A 22,416-nucleotide genomic window follows, 5' to 3' on the forward strand; every position below is an offset into this window, starting at 1 on the left:
AAGTTTTCGGTTGGTTTTGCGCATCCAGGGTTCCGTATAAAACCATGAGTCACTTACGAAAAAAAAAAACTCATTTAAGCATTTCCTGCCACACATTATATTTATGCCAGAATTTTCCAACATGCTGTAGTTATGATTTAAAAAAATTAGATCCAAAGTTAGCTTTGTTTGATACAATGTGAGAACGAAGAAAAATTATTTTCTTATAAAACAAATCAGTTATCACTACTATGATAATATTTACGTGTAAGTGTGTTTGTCTGTTTGTCCTTCTTTCACGCAGCAAGGGAACAACGGATAGACATAATTTTTTTTTGCGTATAGATAGTTTATGGGCCGGAGGGTGACACAAGACTACATACAATTGCGAAATTCCATCACTAATGGAGTGAAAAAGGGGTAAATTAAGTTTTATAATAGAAAATCATAGGCACACAAACTGTGAGTTTGTGTCATCTTTGTCCGCCACACGGTCATATAGTAAGGTCTGGCACAGCTTCTGTCCTCAAAACTAACGGTTTAGAACTTCAATAGATGGCATTGCCTTGAATTTGTAACGCTAAATCGTTGGGTGAATCAGCCACGTCTTGCCTTGTGGTTACCTGCCTTCCCACAAAATGAAGCTAAAGATTGGCGTCCAGGTTTTACTAATGCGTAGCCTTGATGCACAGAGTGTGTGCAAACAATGGGGGTTTCAAAATCAAAATTTCCCGTTTAAAAAATTCTATGTCCTACAGACTTTAAACTCGGCAGTGATGTTCCTTATATTATGATGTGTTCTGGCTAAACGGGTACCCTTCAAGGCCAAATACATGAAGAATTTAAGTATGTGTTCATCCCGGGCAACGCCGGGTGCTTCAGCTAGTATGGAAAAAAAAACTAACTTGTATTCAAAACAGAATTGATCTATTGCTATAAAAACCAAAGTATGAAAACACATAATTCAGTTTTCCCAGCAGTATTAATGCTTATTATTTGTAACAGTACCCATAGCATAGACAGGTACGTATTGACCAGTCACAAAAGGCATTTTAGTTGTAAAATGTTAAGGTATGAAGGTAAATGAATCAAGTAATTTTTTTAATGAATAATTTAATGTCCTCAAATACATCAATACTGATTACATTTCATTATTCCGAGTTAAATAATACTTTATCACAAAAATATTACAAACGTTTTAATAAACTATAATAGATTAAACAAAAATCACACTTTTGTTTTATTGTACATAAATAACACAGCTTAATTAGCAAACATAAAAACCATGTGTATATATAAAAACGAAACTACATACTAAAATACTAATAGACGAACTATTAAACCATGAATTTTACTACATAGAAGTATAAAACATTTTATCACTAAAATTTTGGTGATCATTTAAATGACTTAAATCTTTTGATCCAGAATTTTATTTTTGCAACGAAACACCAGTTTTTGGCAGCGGTTTTGAACAACCTTACAGCTCATAATACTTGTCTTACATCAATTAACTGATACTGTAGAGTATAATTGGTACTACAATCGACATGACACGTGATAAAAATAGATACTGTAAGAATATTTGACGTACAGTTACATTATATTTTACACACATAATATACATATTACATTGATCACAGACTGTTTCACCCTAGAGTCGATGAAAACTCGCGGTAAAACTAAGATGTCGATTATATCTTTCCTTGCTTGATAAGTCGGAAGAGTTTTCAATACCTACGAAAGTTCCGAACCTCCAAAATAAACATTTCTGAATACTTATGCGGCGTTTTATTTTTCACGTAATGTGTTTTGCATTTTTATTTTAATATTTTTTGTAGGGTTAATTTGGGTAGTCTTTGTTGTTCATTGTTGCTGTGGACATTGTTTTTTTTTTCTTAGTGGGTAGCATTGTTCACCGACCACCGGGCTGCGTTCCGAAACGTTTCTCCGTGAGAAAACTTTACGACTGACCAAAAACCAGTCAGAGTAAAAATTTCACTCGCCCTTGCAGTTGCAGAGTAACTGCCCCGAGAATCTGCCCAGAGTGAAATTTATACACTCTTGGGTTAGCGCGGGAAAGAACAGAGTGTGGGAAAACTATCGACTGCAAACATGAATTGAGGGATTTGATGATTAATCCCTTTTGACGAAAGAGGCTGAATCGACGATTCTGCAGGAACCCTTACAACTACTCGGAAGATCTTCAGAAATGGCTGACACGGTACAAGGATCCTTTAAGGTAAAGAATCCTTTAAGGAGACGACCGGAAACAGTCTTTCCTAATACATGACCGTCTTAAGTCGTACTAACTTGAAGAGAGCACATTACATTGTCAGCTGACACGGCACTTGGCCGAAACGGTCCACACGCTAGCATGGAGGTGTGAGGAGAGAATAGCGGCCCAACTGTTTGACAGTCTATTCGGTACGTCTGGCTGCACCCATAGCGAAGGGAGTGGAGTAGACACATCAAGACGTCCCACTGACGCCAGGCGTCTCTAACGAGGTCTCGAGTCGCCTGTCGTTCCTCGGAGCTTGGCCTGCAACAAGAATAATTCGTTCATTTTCATTATTTTCCATTAAATGAATTAATTTCCATAACCAATTTATTCTATCGCGCAAATCAATTATGTTATACATTAATCAATTATTTTGCGCATTAGTTATTTTAAACAACCATTAATTGATTCCGTCACCTATTTATCGATCCTACCACCGTTTTATCAACTCCCATCGCAAATCAATTGATTCCATCACAAATAAAATTTAATAATTACTTTAAAAAAATATTTAATTATTTCCGATGTATTAACACTTTTCAGAAATTTTGAGTAGTTTTTGTTTTTATTTTACTTAAATTTATGTTCAAGATCTAAGCGCCATTTGAAGACATAACCTGGCATTCACCTTAAAACCATTTCATAAACAAATTTTTTACTTACAGATTCATAATACCGTGAAATAAATTTAATTTGAAGATTTTTCAAAGCTATTTATTACACATGACGGTTTTCAATAACATTGGATGTCTGCTCAAATGTTGATACCTTTTGTAACTAAATCAAGATATTCATAGCGTCTCCATAGCTCTTTCTTTGCAAGCAGTATTATAATTTGTAATGGCATTTATGTCATAATTACAAATACTAATTAATTTACCTTCTTCAAGTATGAGACAACATCTTAAAGATATATTGAAATACCATAATATAACGTTTACTGACATTGTTTCAGTTGTAGTCATTCTCAGAAATGAATTCAACACTAAATGACAAAAACGTCGCAGGAGAAACTATTTATAGCAGACAGTCAATATAAACTCCAGGTATTCTGCTAAATTATTATACTAGGTATGCTTTAAAAGAAGCCAAATCTCGAACATTAAACGATTTAAAATTGTTATAACCTAAAAAAACGATATAAAACTATACGGCATCTTCCGGTCCATAAAGACCAGTTACTCCATTATACTCTTCTATTCGCGATCCACTGATCTGAGTATTTAAAAGTTAAAACGAAACCAAGCAGTTCGAAATATCAATAGTTTTTGACTATTACTATGGATAATAATCAAGACGAAATAAAATATTAAAATAAAATAACCAGCAATTCAAACATTTAAAATATGTGTACTTCGCGATGAGAAGAATTTGTAACACTAGTGCATTATATGATTTTAAATTTCGTTACCTCTAATATTTACGTCTGATTTAATTAACCAACCTGTATAGAGCCTTTGAAAATGCCAGTCATGTCTGCTGGCACAGGGTCTATCTGATGCCCCATAACCCCTTCCCCCCTTTTCCAACCGAGGAATGATCACCACGTCACATACGTACCAAGGAACCCCCCCCCCCCCAAAAAAAAAAAAGGCCCACCCCTACACCACGAAGCACCCACACAAAACGCACCAAAAGCACTGTCCGCGAGAGACGTCTCTCTGATATAATTGCTACGACCCGACTACGACGGTCGGTCCACACTGTGGTTCCCTGTTAACGTCTGGCGCAGCAGACGATCAAGAGCCCAGCTCACGACTCCAGACCAAGCCTGGACTCCTGACGGTGAAACTGGCCACTGCTCGGCTCCAAAGACGTGCTCACCCTGGGCGCGGAGTATCTTGTCCAGGGCGACGAAGGGCATCTCGAACACGAGGCTCACCGCTGCAGAGGCCGCCAGCACCAGGGGCATTATCCCCAGCATCTCGCGCAGCTGTTGAGGAAACCACCCACGGAAGTTAAGTCACCCGGGCCTTTGAATATGTATACTGTATAGAAGTCGCGAGTGGATAGGATTTACTCTACGTTTTTCAGAAGCGTATGATGAGCAGCTTGGGAACTTCACCGCTGCAGTGCGCTGCCGTAACGCCCTGTATCGTCTTAGTTGTTATTTACACGTTAGAGCACAGAACTGTCGCCCGCTGTCATTCCCCGCACCCCCCACCTATCATTCACTGCAGCTCGAGGTCGTTCAACGGGGGGGAAGGGGTGTTTGAAGAGTTCGACACTTGTCCGCTAGGGACCACCACAAGTCGATGCCCTAGAGATGGTGGCGATTGCGGCGGTGAATTAACCAACTACCTCAAAACCGTATTAGAAATTTTAACCTGGGCTGGCGACTTCTATACAGTATATATATATTCAAAGCCCGGGCGGAACATCCCAGGGCGCGCGAACACACGCCGTGAAGACACCGCGCAACACCATGGAGGTCAGAAGTCAAGGAGTGGGCGCGTGCAATCTTTAACCACGTTAACAGTTCAAGTCCAAATGAGAACGATCCTCCACGATTAACGCTAATTCATTGCTTATTTTAAAACCAGTGACTTTGCGAAAAACAACCAAGAATAAGCTGCGGATGAATATTTGTTCCTTTTCTTTTTTCCGTTTTTCAACTTTATTTTAAGAAAACGAAAAACAGCTTAAAAGGCGTGTTTTACAGAAAAATTTCAAGGCATGAATCAGCCGGTTGCTTTTTCGAAAGCACTCTGGGACTTGAATTACACATTTATCTTAATTTCTCCGCCATAGCATGTTATGGTTATTGCTAAAATCTCATATTTTCCCTATGCACGACAACAATACTGCGCTTTCGCTCAAGAGTCGATACAGTACTAGACGCACCAGCGAGCGTCGCACTTACCTTCACTAACATGAATGTACCCTGACTAGGCGGGCCCTTTAACATCATTTTTTTAACAACACACTTCATGAGGACATTTTCACCAATATCCCTAGCGATTGCCTTTCAATATATTAAACAAACTTCTAGCACTGGCCTTCATACAGCTACACGTTGTTTCCTAACCAGAGTGACGACAGCTTCATAACCGACATCCACTCCATGGACTGATACCTCCATGGTCCAGATGGTTTGCAGCAAGGAACTTAATAAACTTTACTTAATTTTTGTTTTATGTGTAACATTTTAGCTCTCGTTTTACGGCATTTGGTGTAGGTAATTTTGTGAATGCAACGGGAATGTGTAATAGGAAGTTTCCTTCGACGGTGCTGCTATCTATGACGGATGGCGTGAACTAAGTTCACAGTGACATACGGAACCGTTATCGTATTGTTTAATGACTTTTTATCAAAATTGACAGTATTTGATTAAAATTTCTTGTCGAAAATCATGTCTAAAATTTCTGTCTGCCAATCAAATGACTCTATAGTCGTAGCTGCTCTGGCAGCGAATTCTAGTGGCGGTGCGGAAAGTACGTGTGATTCGCGTCCGTAAATACACTTGAAAACACAGTTTCGTATATTTATCACGCTCGGCATTAGTTTAAAATAATTGTAGGTAGGTTTTATTTCGTGACAGAGTTTCGTATTTAAAGTTATTTGCGACACGAGAACACACGAATTTGCTCGTTACAGAGGTTAGATGTTACACATCACGGGCGAGTACTGAAAAACACTTTTTTTCTTTCCAGTTTGTGTTTTAGGCTACGTCTCCCCAACAGCCAGGTTACAGTTGTAAACACAAAACAACACTTTTTCTATATACATATATTATATATAAGTATAGGGTAAGGAATCTGTAAAAGGAAACAACCCAGCTCTTTTTTTTGTCTGGATGGATTTCGGGAAACCACAGAAAAATGGGGTGTGGCTGAGTCATGGACAGGGCCGTGTGTTACGTGTGCGTAACAGGTAATATATTTATTTTATTTTAACACCATATATATTCACTGCAACTAGTTTACACTAGCATTTTATATGTGCAATCGATAGATTTCGACGAGAGCTGACAATTGAAACTCAAAACGAACGTCGTAGCTTCTCCGAGTCAAAAGTTATACTAAATGGAAATCTCGAAACGCAGCAAAATGACATAACCTCAAAATGGCGGCGCTTCCCCCTCCACCGCGCGCGATGCGTCACAGTCCTCACTTAGCGTAACGAATTTTTTGATCCTTTAGCTATCCAGCGGTGTAATTAAATTTTGGATGGCGATGATAGATATGTAATTGTACCCCCCGATTTTGTTATTAGTTTTTTGGATTGCCTCCCACTGTGGAAACAAATTTAAAGACTTATTCACGTCAAAAAATTTTTTTTCTGAAATGGTGCTTTACCATGCCTGACCTCACCTTACGCACTGGTCAGGCGGGTTCCATCCATGCAGACCCTGCCCCGGGTGGGAATCCACATGTCGATGTCCACCCCTTTCAAATAGAATTTTTTTAAAAGCTAATCTGTAATTTAAAATTTCGAAGATATTTTTGCTTATTTATCTCAATAGATTTTAATATTCTTTTCTGACAAGGTTATCGTCGGGCTGGTTTAATAAATTCGTACAATCGAATTCCTGTGAAATCGCGTCTTTTTTAAGTTTTTTTATCTACTTCGGAATCATGAATTGGAACAGGTATTGGCCAGCACTTTAAACTACACGTTAATAATAGTCTCCCACTCTGGGAGTGATACTGGCGATATACCCGTGCGATCAGCGAGAGATGAAGAGGGCAAGCGACCCTTGCTGAGCGAACCGGAGATACCTGCGAGTAAAGGCCTGGCGAGCCAGTCGGGTGCTACGATCGATAGTCGAGTACTGTTCTGGGTTAGTGTACTAGGGAAGTGGACAGAGGTGGACAGAGGCGGACGGAAGAGCGATCCACTGCCGATTCAAGCTTCTGTGGCTGTGATAAGTGTAAATGTTTAAATGACTAGTGTTATGTCTAATTGTTGTGGACAGAGATCTTGAGTGCATTAATTAAATTTATGGTGTAGAAATTTGTAATTAATAAAACTGAACCAATTAATTGGGCTAGTTTTCTCCCCACATTATACGTGAACCAATACCTTAAATAATGACACCACACTTACACCTCAAATATTAAAAGTTAGAATATTATTAAGACAAGACGATATGGCCCTTTTCGTTTTTGGTACAAATTTCTGTTCTGGTACCCGCATGTTTCGGTGTGATTTTGAAGTCGTTTCGCGTCAAAATGAAATGCATCAGCGAGGGGGCTTTGGAGCCATCCCTGTGTGGCGAGGAGAGGAGGGGAGGGGATAGGAGTCGATTACTGACCACGTTGTAGCCGGAGGTGAAGCCCGGAGTCCTGGTCATGCCCGTGTTGACCAGCAGGAAAACGAAGTGGCAGAGGAAGGCGCAGTAAGTCAGCCTGCTCAGCGGCTGCCACGCACTCCATGACAGAAACGCGTCTACGAAGCCTGCAAAAAAAGGCCACACGAAGTTTAAAACGACGACTTTCTCCGGAACAAGTAAGGGCGAGTTCTTAACCAGAGGATCCTATCATTTCAATTATTCATTCAGTGAGAAAATAGCCATGAAAATAATATAAGCTGTTCAAAATTATTTCCACGCTAATACAACCTGGTGAATCAACAAAATATATTTTTCCCGGCAGTGATTTTTTTTCTTTATTAAATTTTTCATAGCCACACTTTTTTTAGATATATTTTTCCTGTTAAAATTAAATATTAAACTTAAAGTGTGTAGATATCAGTTTACTGTAATAAATTTTCCACTTTGCCCGCTGTTTGCTTTTAAAATCATGCCTTTTATTGGTGTAAATGATAGATTTTGGCAAGGGGGGGGGGAGGACAAATTAACCACACATATTCCCCCTACTTTTCACGAAATGTTCTGCACCGGCAGCGATTCTCTTTGGCTGGTTTTTCATGACACAAAAATAAGGGTTTAGGAATTGAATATGCTACACCTGTACCCTAACCGTATTCATAGTGCACGATAGGACACGGCCAGTCCCTTATTTTCAAGGAACGGATTTTGGCTTCCTATCTGTTTCCGATCTGTTGCCCGAATTCCGCGCATGCACAGTGCTCATTTTGTTTTGTTGATTTTGTCCAGATTGCAGACCACGTCCGACACCATTAACTCGTATATATTCAATTTCGTAATATTAAATATTAGGGGGTGTACCAAATGTATTGGTGTGCCAAATTAAACTTTACAGTAGTGAAACTATCCTGGAAACTTTTTTGTAAATTTTAATGGTCATAAGAAATAATCGCAACTTAAAACGTAGGTACTTGAGAATATCTAAACAACACAATTTCCATTTCTAGAAATTTTGCCATAGTAATTGTGTCGATGGTTACCAAACATCTTTTAGAATGCGTCGGAACCCGTTTCCAGCTTCGCGCAAGGCATCGTTTATCAAAACGGCTGCCGATCTGATCTCTTACTGAAATATGGTATTGGACAAGTTTTGGAATACGACCCACGAGTTTAGGGTGTGGTCGTTTCCCGACAAAGTAATGCTTATTCACCACCTTGCCTGAACGTCTCGGAACCCCAGGCCCAAGAGTGTCCGGTCGGGCTGTCGTCGGCTCACCCCCGTAGCCGGAGACGCAGGCGAAGACGACCCAGGCGACGCAGGCGGCCCAGACGGTGCGGTGGAGGCCGGCGTACACGCTGGCCTCCACCACGCTGTAGCCGTGCTCTTCCTGGTACATGCCGAACGTGCCGAACAGCACAGCCGCCATCGCGCCGACGGCCGTCGGCCACGCCGCACCCACCAGCCACTGCGGGAAACCATCTGTGTTCCAACCTATGGTGTGGCACCCTCCACCAGTCCTCCCAAATGTGCTCCCTCTTAAGGGTAGATTGTGAGTTGGCTTACAGATCAATTTTTATACATTTCAGAGCAAGTAATATTAAGACAGAGCTGTCAAGGGATTACTCCCCCCTTTTATCAGGAATGTGTAAGAGCTTTAGTCATGACCAGGCTAGGGCAACCCAGCATAGTCATCACCTTAGCTCCCTGCCTCACTCAGCTAACCACACAGTTGTCTGTGTCCTTAGTACTGCGGACAAGCAGATTGTTCCGACCTACCGCCGGCATTCTCACGGTCCCCTCCTACATACGCGCCGTATCAGGGTAGGGTGGGAGAAACTTCGAGTTCGTTTTATATACATTCCAGAGCTTATTTAAAACAGAACTGTTAGGGATCACTCACTGTTGTTTGATCGGGAGGGTATTAGAGCTTCGGCAATGACCAGCGGCTGGGACCACCAACCCTGCATAGTAACCGCCTCAGCCCCGTACCTCACTCAGCTGACCAGACAGTTGGCTGTCTCTTGAGACCTAGGACTTTATCAGCACTGCTGGTGTCTTCGCCGATCTCCTACAGCACACTGGGACCCCTCAAAACACCCAATGAACCCTTGGTCCGGTGGAGGCCTATCCAACCTCTGCTAGCTATCTAGGCTAGTATCGGAGCTGTGTCGTCCTTCCGGACAAGCAGAGAACTCGCTATTCACCGACCACGGGTTGACACAGCTTCAGAAGGAGTAGGAAGATAGGAGGAGGTAGGAGATAGGCCCTACCGAACCCGAAATTTTTGACATGAAAACGTCTGTTCGCTCGTTACTGTGACAGTCCATCTTTCCTGTTTGACAAAACACCATCAGGTTTGAATCGCTAACATTCTACAATGAAACAGAGGAGATGGATCTCGCGCAACAAGAATAGTTTCTACAATGATACACAGACGGAAGACAGGCCAGCATGGATTAGCTCGGCAATGTTGAGCTCTTCCATTTACGTGTCTTCCGTTTCCATGACATTGTAGACTGGGCCTACTAACTACGAGACTAATAATGTAATAACAATGAATTGATCATGTCTGTAAGTGTTTAATGTGCAGTATTTGTTTTGCCTAAGATGTCATCCTACCAGTTTAGGCTCAAGCGTGATTGTTATGAATGATGGTTAATTGCATATTAATACAACACTTTATGATTTAATCTCAATTTTTTCAAGAAAATTCTATGGATTGTAACCGAACTTCACCTTCCTTAATTTTTTTAAATTATTTTTGAGGGTATATTTACTTTCACCTAAATACTTAAATTCACTATTTAAACTTTCCTTTCAACAAAAGTCCATCAACTATTAAAGTTCGGTATTTGAGACCATGGATTTGCAAGTATTCCAAAGCCACTCTCCGACTTATTTAATGTCATACATTACCGCTCCCCTGAAGTCTTCCTCGAGCCCTGCCCTGGATCAGAAACCCGAATAATCCATGTTAGTGAACTTTCACACATTTTTTAAATTTCAATTTTTATTTGCAAAAGCAAGGCTACATTTGGTTCGTTATATAAATAAAATAGTCTCAAAAATTCACTCTAACTTATTTTTCCCCCAGAGGATGGGATTTCGCAATTGATATGCGATAGTAACTAAAAATGAAAGGTCGGTTGGGTTGGGCAAGCGACAGTGCAAACATTCTTAAATCATGAAAATTGTGAATTTTTATTTGTTTTATAGTTTCTTTTTTTTTTCCTTCTTTTCCAATTGACTGCGAAGCTGCACTAGCGAGCATTGAACTTCGAGTAATTTCGGGACCGACAAGAGCTCAGTGAAACCTGAAGTATCTGTCGCACACATTTTGATTATTTCACTATTCTTGTCATTACTACTACATGAGGGTTATTCTGGCAAGTCTTACCACGATGGCTCTCTTGGATTATTATGGAAATATTACTCGCTAACTTTAAAATGCTTTGCGAATATTTAATAATTGTGAATGATTGTAACTGCAAACAACTTGCATGACTTACAGTTATTAGACAACATTCAGAAAAAAATATCTGATGAAATTCATAACATTTTAGAGAACAATGTTAATATATTTACATAAATTGTCCATCTACAACAGGAATGACGAGAAAATGAAATTACCGACAAGCCATGTAAGACAGAACCTTAAAAAGGGGAAGGAGGGGGGGAATTATGACTTGTTTCTTGGTTTTTGTTGAAAACCGGGATGTGACATTTTCAGCAGTTCCAAATAATATTGCACAGCTAAAATTATTGGTTGCACTACTACTTCAATTACCTTTGGCAGGCAGACATCTGTTCCCTTAGTGGCGTAGAGGAGGTACCCCAGGGCTATTCCCACGAGGTAGGGTCCAGCCCTGGTGTAGGCAGGCAAGTACACCTCGAGAAACACGTCTGTCACCGAGGCCCTGTGAAACAACACGTTTTGATCTTAAGCTGGACTCGCAATTATCCACCTCATCCATCCGTCAATCACAAGACCTGTAGAGCCGAATAGATGTCCCGGGAAGTTCCACCTGTCCAGCCATCAAAACCTTACTTAGCTTTAACCTTCGATGGGACAGATGGGTGAAATAACCTCGGAAATGTTAGCACATACCTATTGCCGGAAACCTTGACTAACTGAAAAGGTTTTTAAGTATTTTTATTTGTTTTGCTGCTTCTATTAAATGTTTTTAGCTTACATTTCAACACGGTTTTGAAGTGAAGCTTCTTTGCTGAGAGGGTAACAATTTTCAGCATTATGAAAATTACATTCGCATGAGAGGAAATTGCCTTTTAAACACACCCGAATACTTGTATTTGTGTAACTTCGGGAGTTTTTTTGAGTGGTAAAAACGCATGGTTTATAGCATGACATTAAGGTAACAAGTGACTTAATAAACACCTTTTCAGCCATTAAAAATGAGACAAATAATTATGTTTAAATTGTAGCAAGCACAGTAGGAACTAATGCATGTCAACACCCGCAATACTGCGCAGGCGAGCGTTAAAACAGTTCATTACACATGAATTTCAAAACATTCCGAATCACATAGTCAAGTATTCGAGCGTGTTGAAAAGGCTTTGTGAAGGATAGGTTTCCCCTAATAAACACAAGAGTGCAAGAGCATAGGGTGCAAGACATCACCAACAGTACACCTTGAAATTATTAAACTGCATAAACAAAAATTTCTTCGTACCAATTTCTCAAAAGTTTGTTTCAATTGTTATTTGCATTCACTATGCGAAAGTTCAACAAACTTCAAATATATTGTGTGCAATAAAAATAAAATCGTAACCTTCTACACACACAAGGTCCGAATTTTTCGTATGATGACTTCAGCTCATGGATGTACCACAAACCCGCATGAGCTTTAGATTTCATCGTGTTCAACTTCCGACCATGGTGCGCGCACACTTCATTGCATTTCCACTGCTTGCTAAAATTTAGCCCTCAAAGCATCTGAAAAATTATAACTTTAAAAAGAAGCGCAAATGTGTTTAAATCAGAGGTTAGTGGATCTTATGGAAGGATGCAGATATTAGAGGAAAATACAGATAAAGCATAAGGTCCGATTCTAGACAAGAAGGGTCGAAGCCAAAATTCGAGGGGGATCTAAGTACCAACTGTACCTGTATTGGAGGTTAAATTGAAGAAAAATGTCAACTCGTATCAAAATCTTTCTATTATGAAGATTTTTTTGGACTATTAATATTGTTACGATTTTCCTGCGGGTTCGTAAAGGATAGCCCAATTAAATATTTTTATCACACACACAGTTTTATTTATCGTAACAATATATATACGCATATTAACCAGTTATATTTATCTATAAATTTTTTTTCTGAACAGCTTAAATGCCATCATTAATAAAGGCAGACTAGAACAGCTGATACAAATACAAACAAAAATGTGCCATATTGGTATTTAAAAAACAGAAAAAAAAGGGGTCAGGGAAACAGCTTCACGTCTGATGGCCAATTCTCCATCTGTATCTTTTCCCAATATGTGGAAGGAGGTAGCTACCCAGTGGCGTAGAGCATGGCGCCGGGGAGGTGGTTGCTCGCGGTGATCGCCAGAGGCACCATCACCGACACTGCGAGGCAGCAGCCCAGGGCCACTAGCCCCATCCTGCGCCACCGCCACAGGGGGTACAGCAGCACCGGGCTGGCCCAGTACAGCTGCATGTCCACCGTCAGATACCACGACTGGGTCATGCACTGCAACACGGCCACCATGGGATTGTATGGGCGATCCCAAGAAGGGGAAGGAACTCATGGGATAATTTTTATCATTCCTATTTTACAGTCACGACAAATGTACCGTGGAAAAAACACCTCCGGGTGTGGTGGGGGCAGTTATATGGTATGTTCATGACAACTGTTAGCCGTCACCATAAATCCATATGCAATATATGTTCATGATATCTATGAAATTTTATATCACTAGCCGTGCACCCAACGGGAAAGTATTTGAACCTCATTTATGATGAATTGTCAAAAATTCTTATTTATCAACAGAAGTCTAAACAGCAATTTCCACACTTCTAACTTCAAGAAATGGCAATCTTCCATGAAAACTTTAATTCCATACTTAACCCCCTTAGGGAAAGAATTTTCAAAAATCATTTCTTAGTGCTCACCTGCATTATGTAAGTAACTCTTGTGCAAAGTTGCATGCTACTAGACACAATGGTTTAAGCTGTACATTGTCTGTCAGTGTTAAAAGTTTTAGTAAGTAAAAGTAGGACATTTATATTACTTCAAAATACCAGGTGTTTATCATAAATATATTATGGAGAGAGGTGGTGCAGTGGTAAGCCACCATGCTTGTATTCCAGAGCACCCTTATTTGAACTCTGGCCTGACCATCTTGATTATGTTATTCCACAGTTTCCCCCATAAAATACTCCTGAAATATCGGGATGTTGCCTCGCTTTATACCATGGCCGACTCCATACAAAATATACCTGGTGTGCGATGATATGTTTGACCTTATCTAGTGACATCGTTAACGAGAGCCAAAGACTTTATAAACATTGTTCACTCCATGTATTTACCATAAATAGATGAATGAACTAGAGTATGAACATAACCTGTGCATAAAAATAAATATGTTGCCAAATTTAAAGGTCTAGCCTCACAGTTATAAAGTGTTTATACATTAGCAGCATCGCTAGATTTACAATAATTTATTATGCATTACAAGAGTATTACTGCTGTCTAGTCAAGCCTTAAGCTATCTAGATTCAACTAAAACATCACACTATAAAAGAATAACTATCACTTCCTCCATTACTGTCAACCTGCAACCATAAATATTCATATTACAATGGATATGTGTGATTTTTTTCATGAGTCATGTTACATATTCTAGGAATAATATAACATGAATCGAAATTTCTTAAACACTGAAAACAGTATGTGCAAATGTTGGTTTATATATGCATTGCCACTGACACTAAAATGTCACCCTTTCAAAAAAATCCACAAAATTCAATTCTAGCACATCATGTATTTCAATCAACATGACTGATAACACATCAGGGTAAGTAGTTAAATGTTTTAATGCCTTTGCAGATAAGATAAAACTTGAAGGAAACTCCCACTGCGAGCCACCCAGGTTAGCGCCCCTCGCCTCACCGTGTTCGCAACATTCACGTAATTGTTGATGTAGAGCAGGTTGGTCCACCAGCTGGCGAGGCAGTTGTCGCGCTCCGTGGCGATCGTCGAGTGCCACAGTGGTCCGGAACCCAAGTGGTACAACATGGAAGCGTAGAAGAACACCACAGCCGCGTAGGCGGGAGTCAGTCTGCAACCACGGAAGTTGGGGGCAGTCAAGAACATGGATGGCATGTTTTGATGTTGTTTAAGTAATTTCCTTTTCTTCGCCATCGTCAACTTTGCAACACAAAAAAAAACTGCGGGAAACTATGCTCGACTACAGCCCGATGATGGTTAAGTAGTTTGGACTAGGATTTACATTATGACGTGCAGTCTTTTGGACCTGTTTTTTTTTTTTTACAATGCAAACATTGTACTACTGATGTGTTGTCAGCTGTAACAGATGAATTATAGGATACGTTCGGGTGTGAATTAAGGGAGGTGAGGGAAAAAAAGGTTGGGACTAAGTGCTACAGAATCGACCCGTTCCCCCTACTAATAATTTTGTCATAACATACCTTTTTTTTAATACTATTGTTTTCTACTTTTAAATCATTGTACTGTTCACTTAAATTAAATCACTCGCCTACACCGAAATGTTATTTTACTTGAAAGCTTGCACTTCTCATAATCGTGCCGAGCGCGGAGGCCTCACCTGATGTAGCGGTGCAGGTAGAACTTGAAGAGGCTGAAGCGGAGGCCCTTGCTTCTGTCCCTCATGAAGACGTAGCAGAGCAGGGCCCCGCTGAGCAAGAAGAAGGTGTCCGTGCTCACAGTGCCATTCATCACGATCATCATCGCCCACCTGGTGTGAAACTGAGACGGAAAAAAAAACGTGTGCGTGTCCATCAGTACTCGATAACATCGAACCTCGATAACGAGCAAACTCACGTGTTCTGATATGTGGCAAACACATTATAATACGAAAGTCTGACACGAAATTTAACTTAGATATCTTTAAAATGACGACGTCCGTCATGAATATACGCGAATCGTTTTTTTTTCCAACTAGATTTCAAGACTCGAATCACACATAGTTTCCGCACCCCACCGCTAGAATTCGCTGCCGGAGCAACTACTCCGACAATCGAATCATTCGATTTGCAGAGCGAAATTTTTAAACTATATAATGAAGGTTGTTCCGATAAAGGCGAAAAAGACTTGAGGTTTTGGACCTGATTTTCTACAAGGAATTTTATTAAAATACTGCTCATATTGTTAAAATTCATTCAAAAGTTAATACATTCAAGCTCCCGTTTGGCTTTGTTAACTTTGGTTCGCACCTTCCACCACAGATGGTGGCACCGTGGTTACACATTTCCGTTCCGTGCGACTTCGGTTCCATTCTCGTAATTACTCACATTAAATGCCGTACACCGAGAGCTAAGATGTGACACATCAAAAATAATTACTCTTGCGCAAGGAACGCAACAAAGCAACCAATGCAATTAAATCACGGGAAACCTACGATTCATAAAGTCTTTTCAACACGCCCGAATATTTGCTCTCGTGCAACCTGGGCTTTTTTTTTTTTTTTTGAACACCGGAGACAGAGAGCCGTAATTTCAAGACGTCGGGTCGTACGCGCTACTTCCATACACGTACGCGCTACTTCCATACACTTTACGCAGACTCATTACCTGCGCCAATCCTGAACCGCCTGCTATCGCACTCGTGCGTCCATTGGACCCGCTCCGAAGCCAAACTGTCGAACCATTCGTTTCCGACACCTTCCAGTACGTCACGTCAAAGCTGGTGGGTTATATGACGTCACCGAAAAACTGTCACCAGCGCAGCCCACGTTTCTTTGACAAGATGGATGACTTTTGAGTGTCCATCAAATATTTTCCACGTATGACAGGATCCAGAACATGTCGGATGTTGGATGCAATCAACCAACCAAAATCGTGCCCATCGAAAACGGTAACGACTTCAGTTTCCATCAGAACGAATCTTTGAAAACGGCGAAGAACACATGGGCGATTTAAAGAGGTTATAAAAGTGAAATAATTAAAGTAATGTCGGTACGAATATCGTACGTGAAATAATTTCACATGTAAAAAAGAATTACGTTTCTATAATATACAAAAAAAATCACCGAACATTTATTTATTTTTATTATATAATGTACGTTACATAATCGGTTCAAAAATTCCAGCCAGATATGAAATGCATGATATATAATTTCAACATGAGATTAAAAATTGAAAAGTTTGAGATGTTACCCGATTGTGCGGCGTGATTTAAAACATGTTTTGAGGTTGCCTGGCCAAATGTGTTTGATGGAGGAAAATTGTAAGCCGTTTCCCCGTCCAATGTTACCCTTCCGCCTGTTACTGTCTAGTATATTTGAATCAGGTATTTGCAGAAGGTCGCATGTCCAAAAACATGAATTGTGAGAAAAACACAAAAAACTGGTTTGCATGTGGCCATATAATTCTAGCATTAAATGGAATTTTGTATACACACCATAATACTACAGAAATGATGGCACATGATAATAATTGTGTTACATCGTAAAATAACATATGTACAAATATTTAAATCTGCTGGACTTATGCCCTTTTACAAATATAACCCTAAACTGTCACTGGCATCACTTCTGAAAATGAAACAAAAATGTTACTCTATGTATTTAAGAGATATAATAATTGAAAACACATGTTAGCAATGAATGATATTAGTTCTGGAAACAGTAGGTAGCACTTAGTGATTGTCCATTGTGACTGGCAAACGAAGCACATCTTCATAAAATGCTATAGCTTCTTCACTTACTGTAACGTACTGCTTACATTTCGCAATATCGAGGAGTTTTTCCTTCCTGATTGCAACATGTCCTTCTGGATATGCGTGTCTTGTTGGTAGTGTAGGGATGTCATTTTTGTATGGGAGGCTTAGGTAAAACGTATGCCGAATAAGTCCATTAATATGTTCGCTCACACTTACAGTACCTTTTGCATCTGATGTGTATGTACAGTCATAATATTTGGAAATAGTGAAGTGTTCCTTTCGATCTCTTGGTACTTCTCGTTTGGATGTTTCTAACGAGGTAGCTGTTCTTTTATAACACGAAGGCCACCATCCCTTAAAATCTAGGATATCGTACGAGTCAACCATTTTCACTTCAAAGTTGTTTTTGGCGGAAGAGCTGACAATGATTTCTACATACTCTTTAGGAGTATAAATTCTATCAATGTGTTTGATAGCTCTTTTAACAACTGCAAAATTCCTGTCGCATGGCAGGTATGAATGTCCACGCTGTGGAAAGTACTGGTGGATGTTCTGAAATCTGCCTGTATCAGTTAAAGCCATCATGAACCGTGAAACTGTATTATTTCGGTTTTGACCAGGGCAGCCGTCTGAGAATACATGTAGTTCTCTAACATTTGACTTAATGTACGTCGCAATATAATCGAGAATGAGTGAACACACCTCGTTTGGTCCTTTGTGTGCTTGGCCTTCGTGATAAATATAAAACACTGACTTCCCAGTCCTCAGATCGTGAATGTTGCATACAAAAACCCACAATTGGCGCAAATAAAATATTTCTTGAACAGGAATATGTGGCAGTGGTACATTTTGCATGAAATCAATAACTATTCCTGCAATACTGTCATCTTTCGCACACATTTCTGTAACAAGTTTCATTTGATGGTGAAATTTGTTTGCTTTCCTAAGATGCACTAGTTTCTCAGTCTCCGCAACACCCTTCATACCAGCCGTCAGATGTGGATTCTTTAATTTGGCTGACAGTTGTTCACATTTCGAACACGTATCTACTTGCGGTTGGCCGAATGAAAGGGAAAAGTTGTCTCTGAAATATTTTGTGTAGTATTTGTAAGAGACTTTAGAAGTTGGATTCTGTTCTTTAAACATACCATACATTTTGGTTACATTGAGCCTAGCATCTAAATAAAATACATCTCTAGACGAGTAATGAGACTCATGTACCGGAAAGGATTCAATATGTTCGTGGATTTTTCTCAGCTCTTCACCTGCTATTTCTCTTCCATTTCTATGTTTTCCACGTTTTTCTTTTGGGATTTTACCTTGTGAAAGTAATGTACATAAACGGCGTACGCGTTTTGCCGTAATACCATGTAAGGCAATAAAAGCATTGCGGCAAACTTTGATCCTTTCAGAATCACATACTACATTATAAATGAAAGAATTTGCCTTTGTTGAGCCCTCACCACTTCGGGGTCGCCTCCGCTGAATAGGTACTGATTGGATTAATCCTTGGAGGTAAATATCTTGCTCATTCTTTGTGTCGTAGCCATTTATCCTTTGGATCACATCAATTTGCTGGTACTCAGTAAAATGTCCAAAGCACCGTTTCTTGCAGCTGTAAGAAACATAACATATTTTATTAGAACAAATTAATAATCTTACAATAGCACACACAAAAATGTCGAATAAACACGATGTTTTAGGTTTATACAATAATATAATGTTAATATCTTTACACGTAGGTTATGTTGGGTATGATTGCATTTTTATGTACTGAAAGGTTCACTTACTTGCATTGGGATCCCGTTTGTCTGGCACGAATTTCTTTTCCTGCATGGTTTGTGTGAGGCAAACCCTTTATTTTTGCCTTTTTTATCATATTTCGCTTATAACTATCATCATTTCTTACACCTTTTCGTTTCTTAGTACAGTTGCTATCCATTTTCGACTGTATGTGTTCCATTCAGAAAACAAAACAATGTTAACTAAATGTAAACAAAATAATTACGATAAAATGCCACTGTTGCCAACTGTTGTTCCTACAACCATAGAGGTTTTACTATATAGAGTGAAGCTTACATAACAAGAAATCATAAACATATTTTGCTTATTTGTATATAATGCTGTTACCACTCCATAAAATATTATCTCTATGAAGGAACCTCACAAATATTTCATTTGAAAAAAAGTATCAAGTCCACGACATATACTTTTCATTTTCAAAAGGTGCCATGTCCAGGACATGAGACCTTTTGCAAATTCCCTAAAAATTCATAGTGCATTTAACTGTGCTTAATGTATTGGACTTTGGACCTTTTCCTGCTGAACAGATAGCCCTTACTTCATAGATCATTTTCATGGTTATAACTCATTTTCGCTAAAAAGTGGACTTTGTACCTTTTGCAAATTCCTGATTCATTTGGGGACATGTTCGCAGGGCCGGCGCGTCCGTACAGGCGAACTAGGCAACCGCCTAGGGCGCCAAGTAGCTGGGGGCGGCGCAGCACGACACATAACAGCTCATATAATATGTTTGACGATTATTGAAACTAGATGAAAATGTATTTTTGTAACAGTTGGAAATGTTTATATCGATATAAGTAATTATTTAAAGTCCACGGTGACCTTTTTATGATTTGTAATAATTAAAAAAGTAAAAAAAAAACACAAGCCTGCTTACATTTGATTGTTGACAAAATCTTAGGCTTACGTGATGTATTTTGAGGCAAGGATAATTTTTTTTTTGGTGTGTCGGGCCGGGGGGGGGGGGGGGGGGGGAATAAATTTTTTCGCCTAGGGCGCCAATTTACCTTGCACCGGCCCTGCATGTTCGACAGTGTGACAAGGGCCGTCTGTAGATCTCACACGCCCGTGCAAGCCGAAACCAAAAACCAAAACCAAAAATTACGCGCGGACGGGGCACTCACGTAGGCGACGTCCAGGGCGTTGGCGAGCGGGCTGACGCTGGTCTGGTAGTAGGTGTGGCCGAAGACGATCCAGCAGATGGACAGGAACCGGAGCCCGTTGACGCACGCCAGCGTGTCCTTGGACGTGTCGGTGTCGAGCAGCGCGCGGCCGTTGGTGCAGGCGGAGAACGCCCGCAGCGCCATCTGCACCTCTGTCGAGGAGGGAAGCCTACGATACACTCATCCTTCTGGACATACCCGAATACTCAGGTTGGCAAGCCTTCTTTTCAACATACGAGAGAGCCAAACGCCCGATCGTGCATCTTCCGTTTTTTCTGTCCATTGTAAATAAACATACAACTCATGTTAACTAATGGTCAATTAGGTTAGGTTAGCTACAATATAAGTACTTTAAAACATTGTGGACGGTGTATTTGGTTAGGATAGCTACATTAAAGATACTGTGAAATCATGTAAACGGTTTCCTAGCGCTGGATAGCTACATATTAAAAAGTTATTTGCTAAGCAACCATAAAATGATTTTACAGTATTTTTAATGTAGCTATACTTACCTAATGTTTTAAAGTATTTATAATTACTTCTTGCTAATTTTAAGAATGACATGTTATAAATTAAACCCGCGCATTTGGAGAATAAATGCCCGCGAATTTTTCCCCCCCCAAATAAATACACCTGCTGTGGTACGGAAAAAAAAAAAAAGCGAGCATGAACTTGGGGAACATCGTGTTTGGCTCTCTCGTCTGTGAAAAGAAGGCTTGCCAACGTGAATATTCGGGTATGTCCAGGAGGATGAGTGAATCGTAGGCTTCCCCTGCGAGGAAGCGTTCCGAAACACGTGTCAGCGGGTGCACCAGGTGGCGGCGTTTCAAACCGACAGCGCTACGATAGCTGGCTATTTCTTTTGTCTATTCATAAAGAGCGTCAATAATTGTAATTAAACGTATGAAATAAATAGTAGTAAGCAACACAAATTATTATTATTTATTATTTGTGGGAGGTTTTACAGTAGTAGGTAAATTTTTTTTTATCCCTAACCTAACTTAAAGCTATGAGTGTGCGGGAGGGGTCTGGCTAAGAGCGTCTCAGGCCGAAGCCTATACGGTCTAATCATGCAGGTTGTGGTTAACCATGCGGGAGAGGTAGCATGCGTCCTGTGCTGGGAGGGGTTTGGCCAGCCATGGCTGCGATCAGCGCCGTGACTTAACTCCTTCTCACTGACTATTCTAGACTAAAACTAGATATGTTGGGCCCGGGTAAAACCTTGCGTAGATTACCACTTGAACGCTTCTTCAATAACGGAAGAAAATGAAATCAGCAGGTGTAATTTAGCCAGTCCATAATGTAAAAAACATTTCAGCATTTTGAAATTTTATCGAGCATCCTGGCAATAAACAATTCTATTGGTATATTATTATTATTATTGATACTGTCCTATGCTAGTCTGATAGTTACTTAGTGCCTATGTTAGAACTCAAACTAACCGTTCACAATCGGTTTTTTTTTTCGATACTTAATTTGTAGATACATAGATGGCAGTGTAGTCGGTGATTGTATGCGGGTACAGGAAAACTAAGTTGAGTTTCCAGTCTTTCAGATATATTATGGTCGTTGGTGTGGGTGGCACACAGGGCATGCTCCGAAACTTCAATAGCTGAAACATGCTTTTTAACTCCACGTGACATTAATTGAAAAAATTCATAGTAATTATTACATGTCAAGCTAGGAAACGAAAATTAATTTTATTTTGTTTCTTTGATTTAAACTCTCCTGATAAGACTTAACAGTTTCCAACTGTTATAGGTTATCAAAAAAATTCCATAGATTATTTTTCATGTGTGTATGTTTTGACGCCGATTCTCGGGCCCCAAAGACCTTCATTAAAGCCGTTTAGCGAGTCGATCCAGCACGTGATTCATGCGTGCTTCCGAGTGGATCGAGTGTTCATGGTTCCTCTTTCGAATGTTTGAAATTTTGTAGTAGTTCATGGTGTGTAGTGTTTCGCGCGGCAAAGGTGGCAGTGCCGTTTTCTGCGCGGAGCACCTTCCGGCGGAAGGAGGTGGTCCGACTTGAA

At 40.0% G+C, this 22,416-nt stretch overlaps 1 protein-coding gene across 4 annotated transcripts in view; it reads right to left on the minus strand.

Annotated features, from left to right (window-relative positions):
• Window positions 1–1,071: 1,071 nt before the first annotated feature.
• Window positions 1,072–22,416, minus strand: part of LOC134536857 (nose resistant to fluoxetine protein 6-like) — a 58,405-nt gene continuing 37,060 nt past the window's right edge. For 3 of the 4 annotated variants that reach the window (XM_063376888.1, XM_063376886.1, XM_063376885.1), the window contains 9 exons: window positions 20,346–20,536; window positions 15,344–15,504; window positions 14,668–14,836; window positions 13,052–13,245; window positions 11,321–11,450; window positions 8,809–8,998; window positions 7,518–7,660; window positions 4,085–4,193; window positions 1,073–2,521 (listed from right to left, as the gene is read on the minus strand). In XM_063376888.1, the coding sequence (XP_063232958.1) occupies window positions 2,451–2,521; window positions 4,085–4,193; window positions 7,518–7,660; window positions 8,809–8,998; window positions 11,321–11,450; window positions 13,052–13,245; window positions 14,668–14,836; window positions 15,344–15,504; window positions 20,346–20,536 (1,358 nt within the window). In that variant the 3' untranslated portion in view covers window positions 1,073–2,450. Of the gene's footprint in view, window positions 2,522–4,084; window positions 4,194–7,517; window positions 7,661–8,808; window positions 8,999–11,320; window positions 11,451–13,051; window positions 13,246–14,667; window positions 14,837–15,343; window positions 15,505–20,345; window positions 20,537–22,416 lie in introns of all 4 variants that reach the window. The other variant, XM_063376884.1, reaches the window with a different exon arrangement.

This window comes from Bacillus rossius, chromosome 11, assembly GCF_032445375.1.
Source record: "Bacillus rossius redtenbacheri isolate Brsri chromosome 11, Brsri_v3, whole genome shotgun sequence".
NCBI classification, from domain to species: Eukaryota; Metazoa; Arthropoda; class Insecta; order Phasmatodea; family Bacillidae; genus Bacillus; species Bacillus rossius.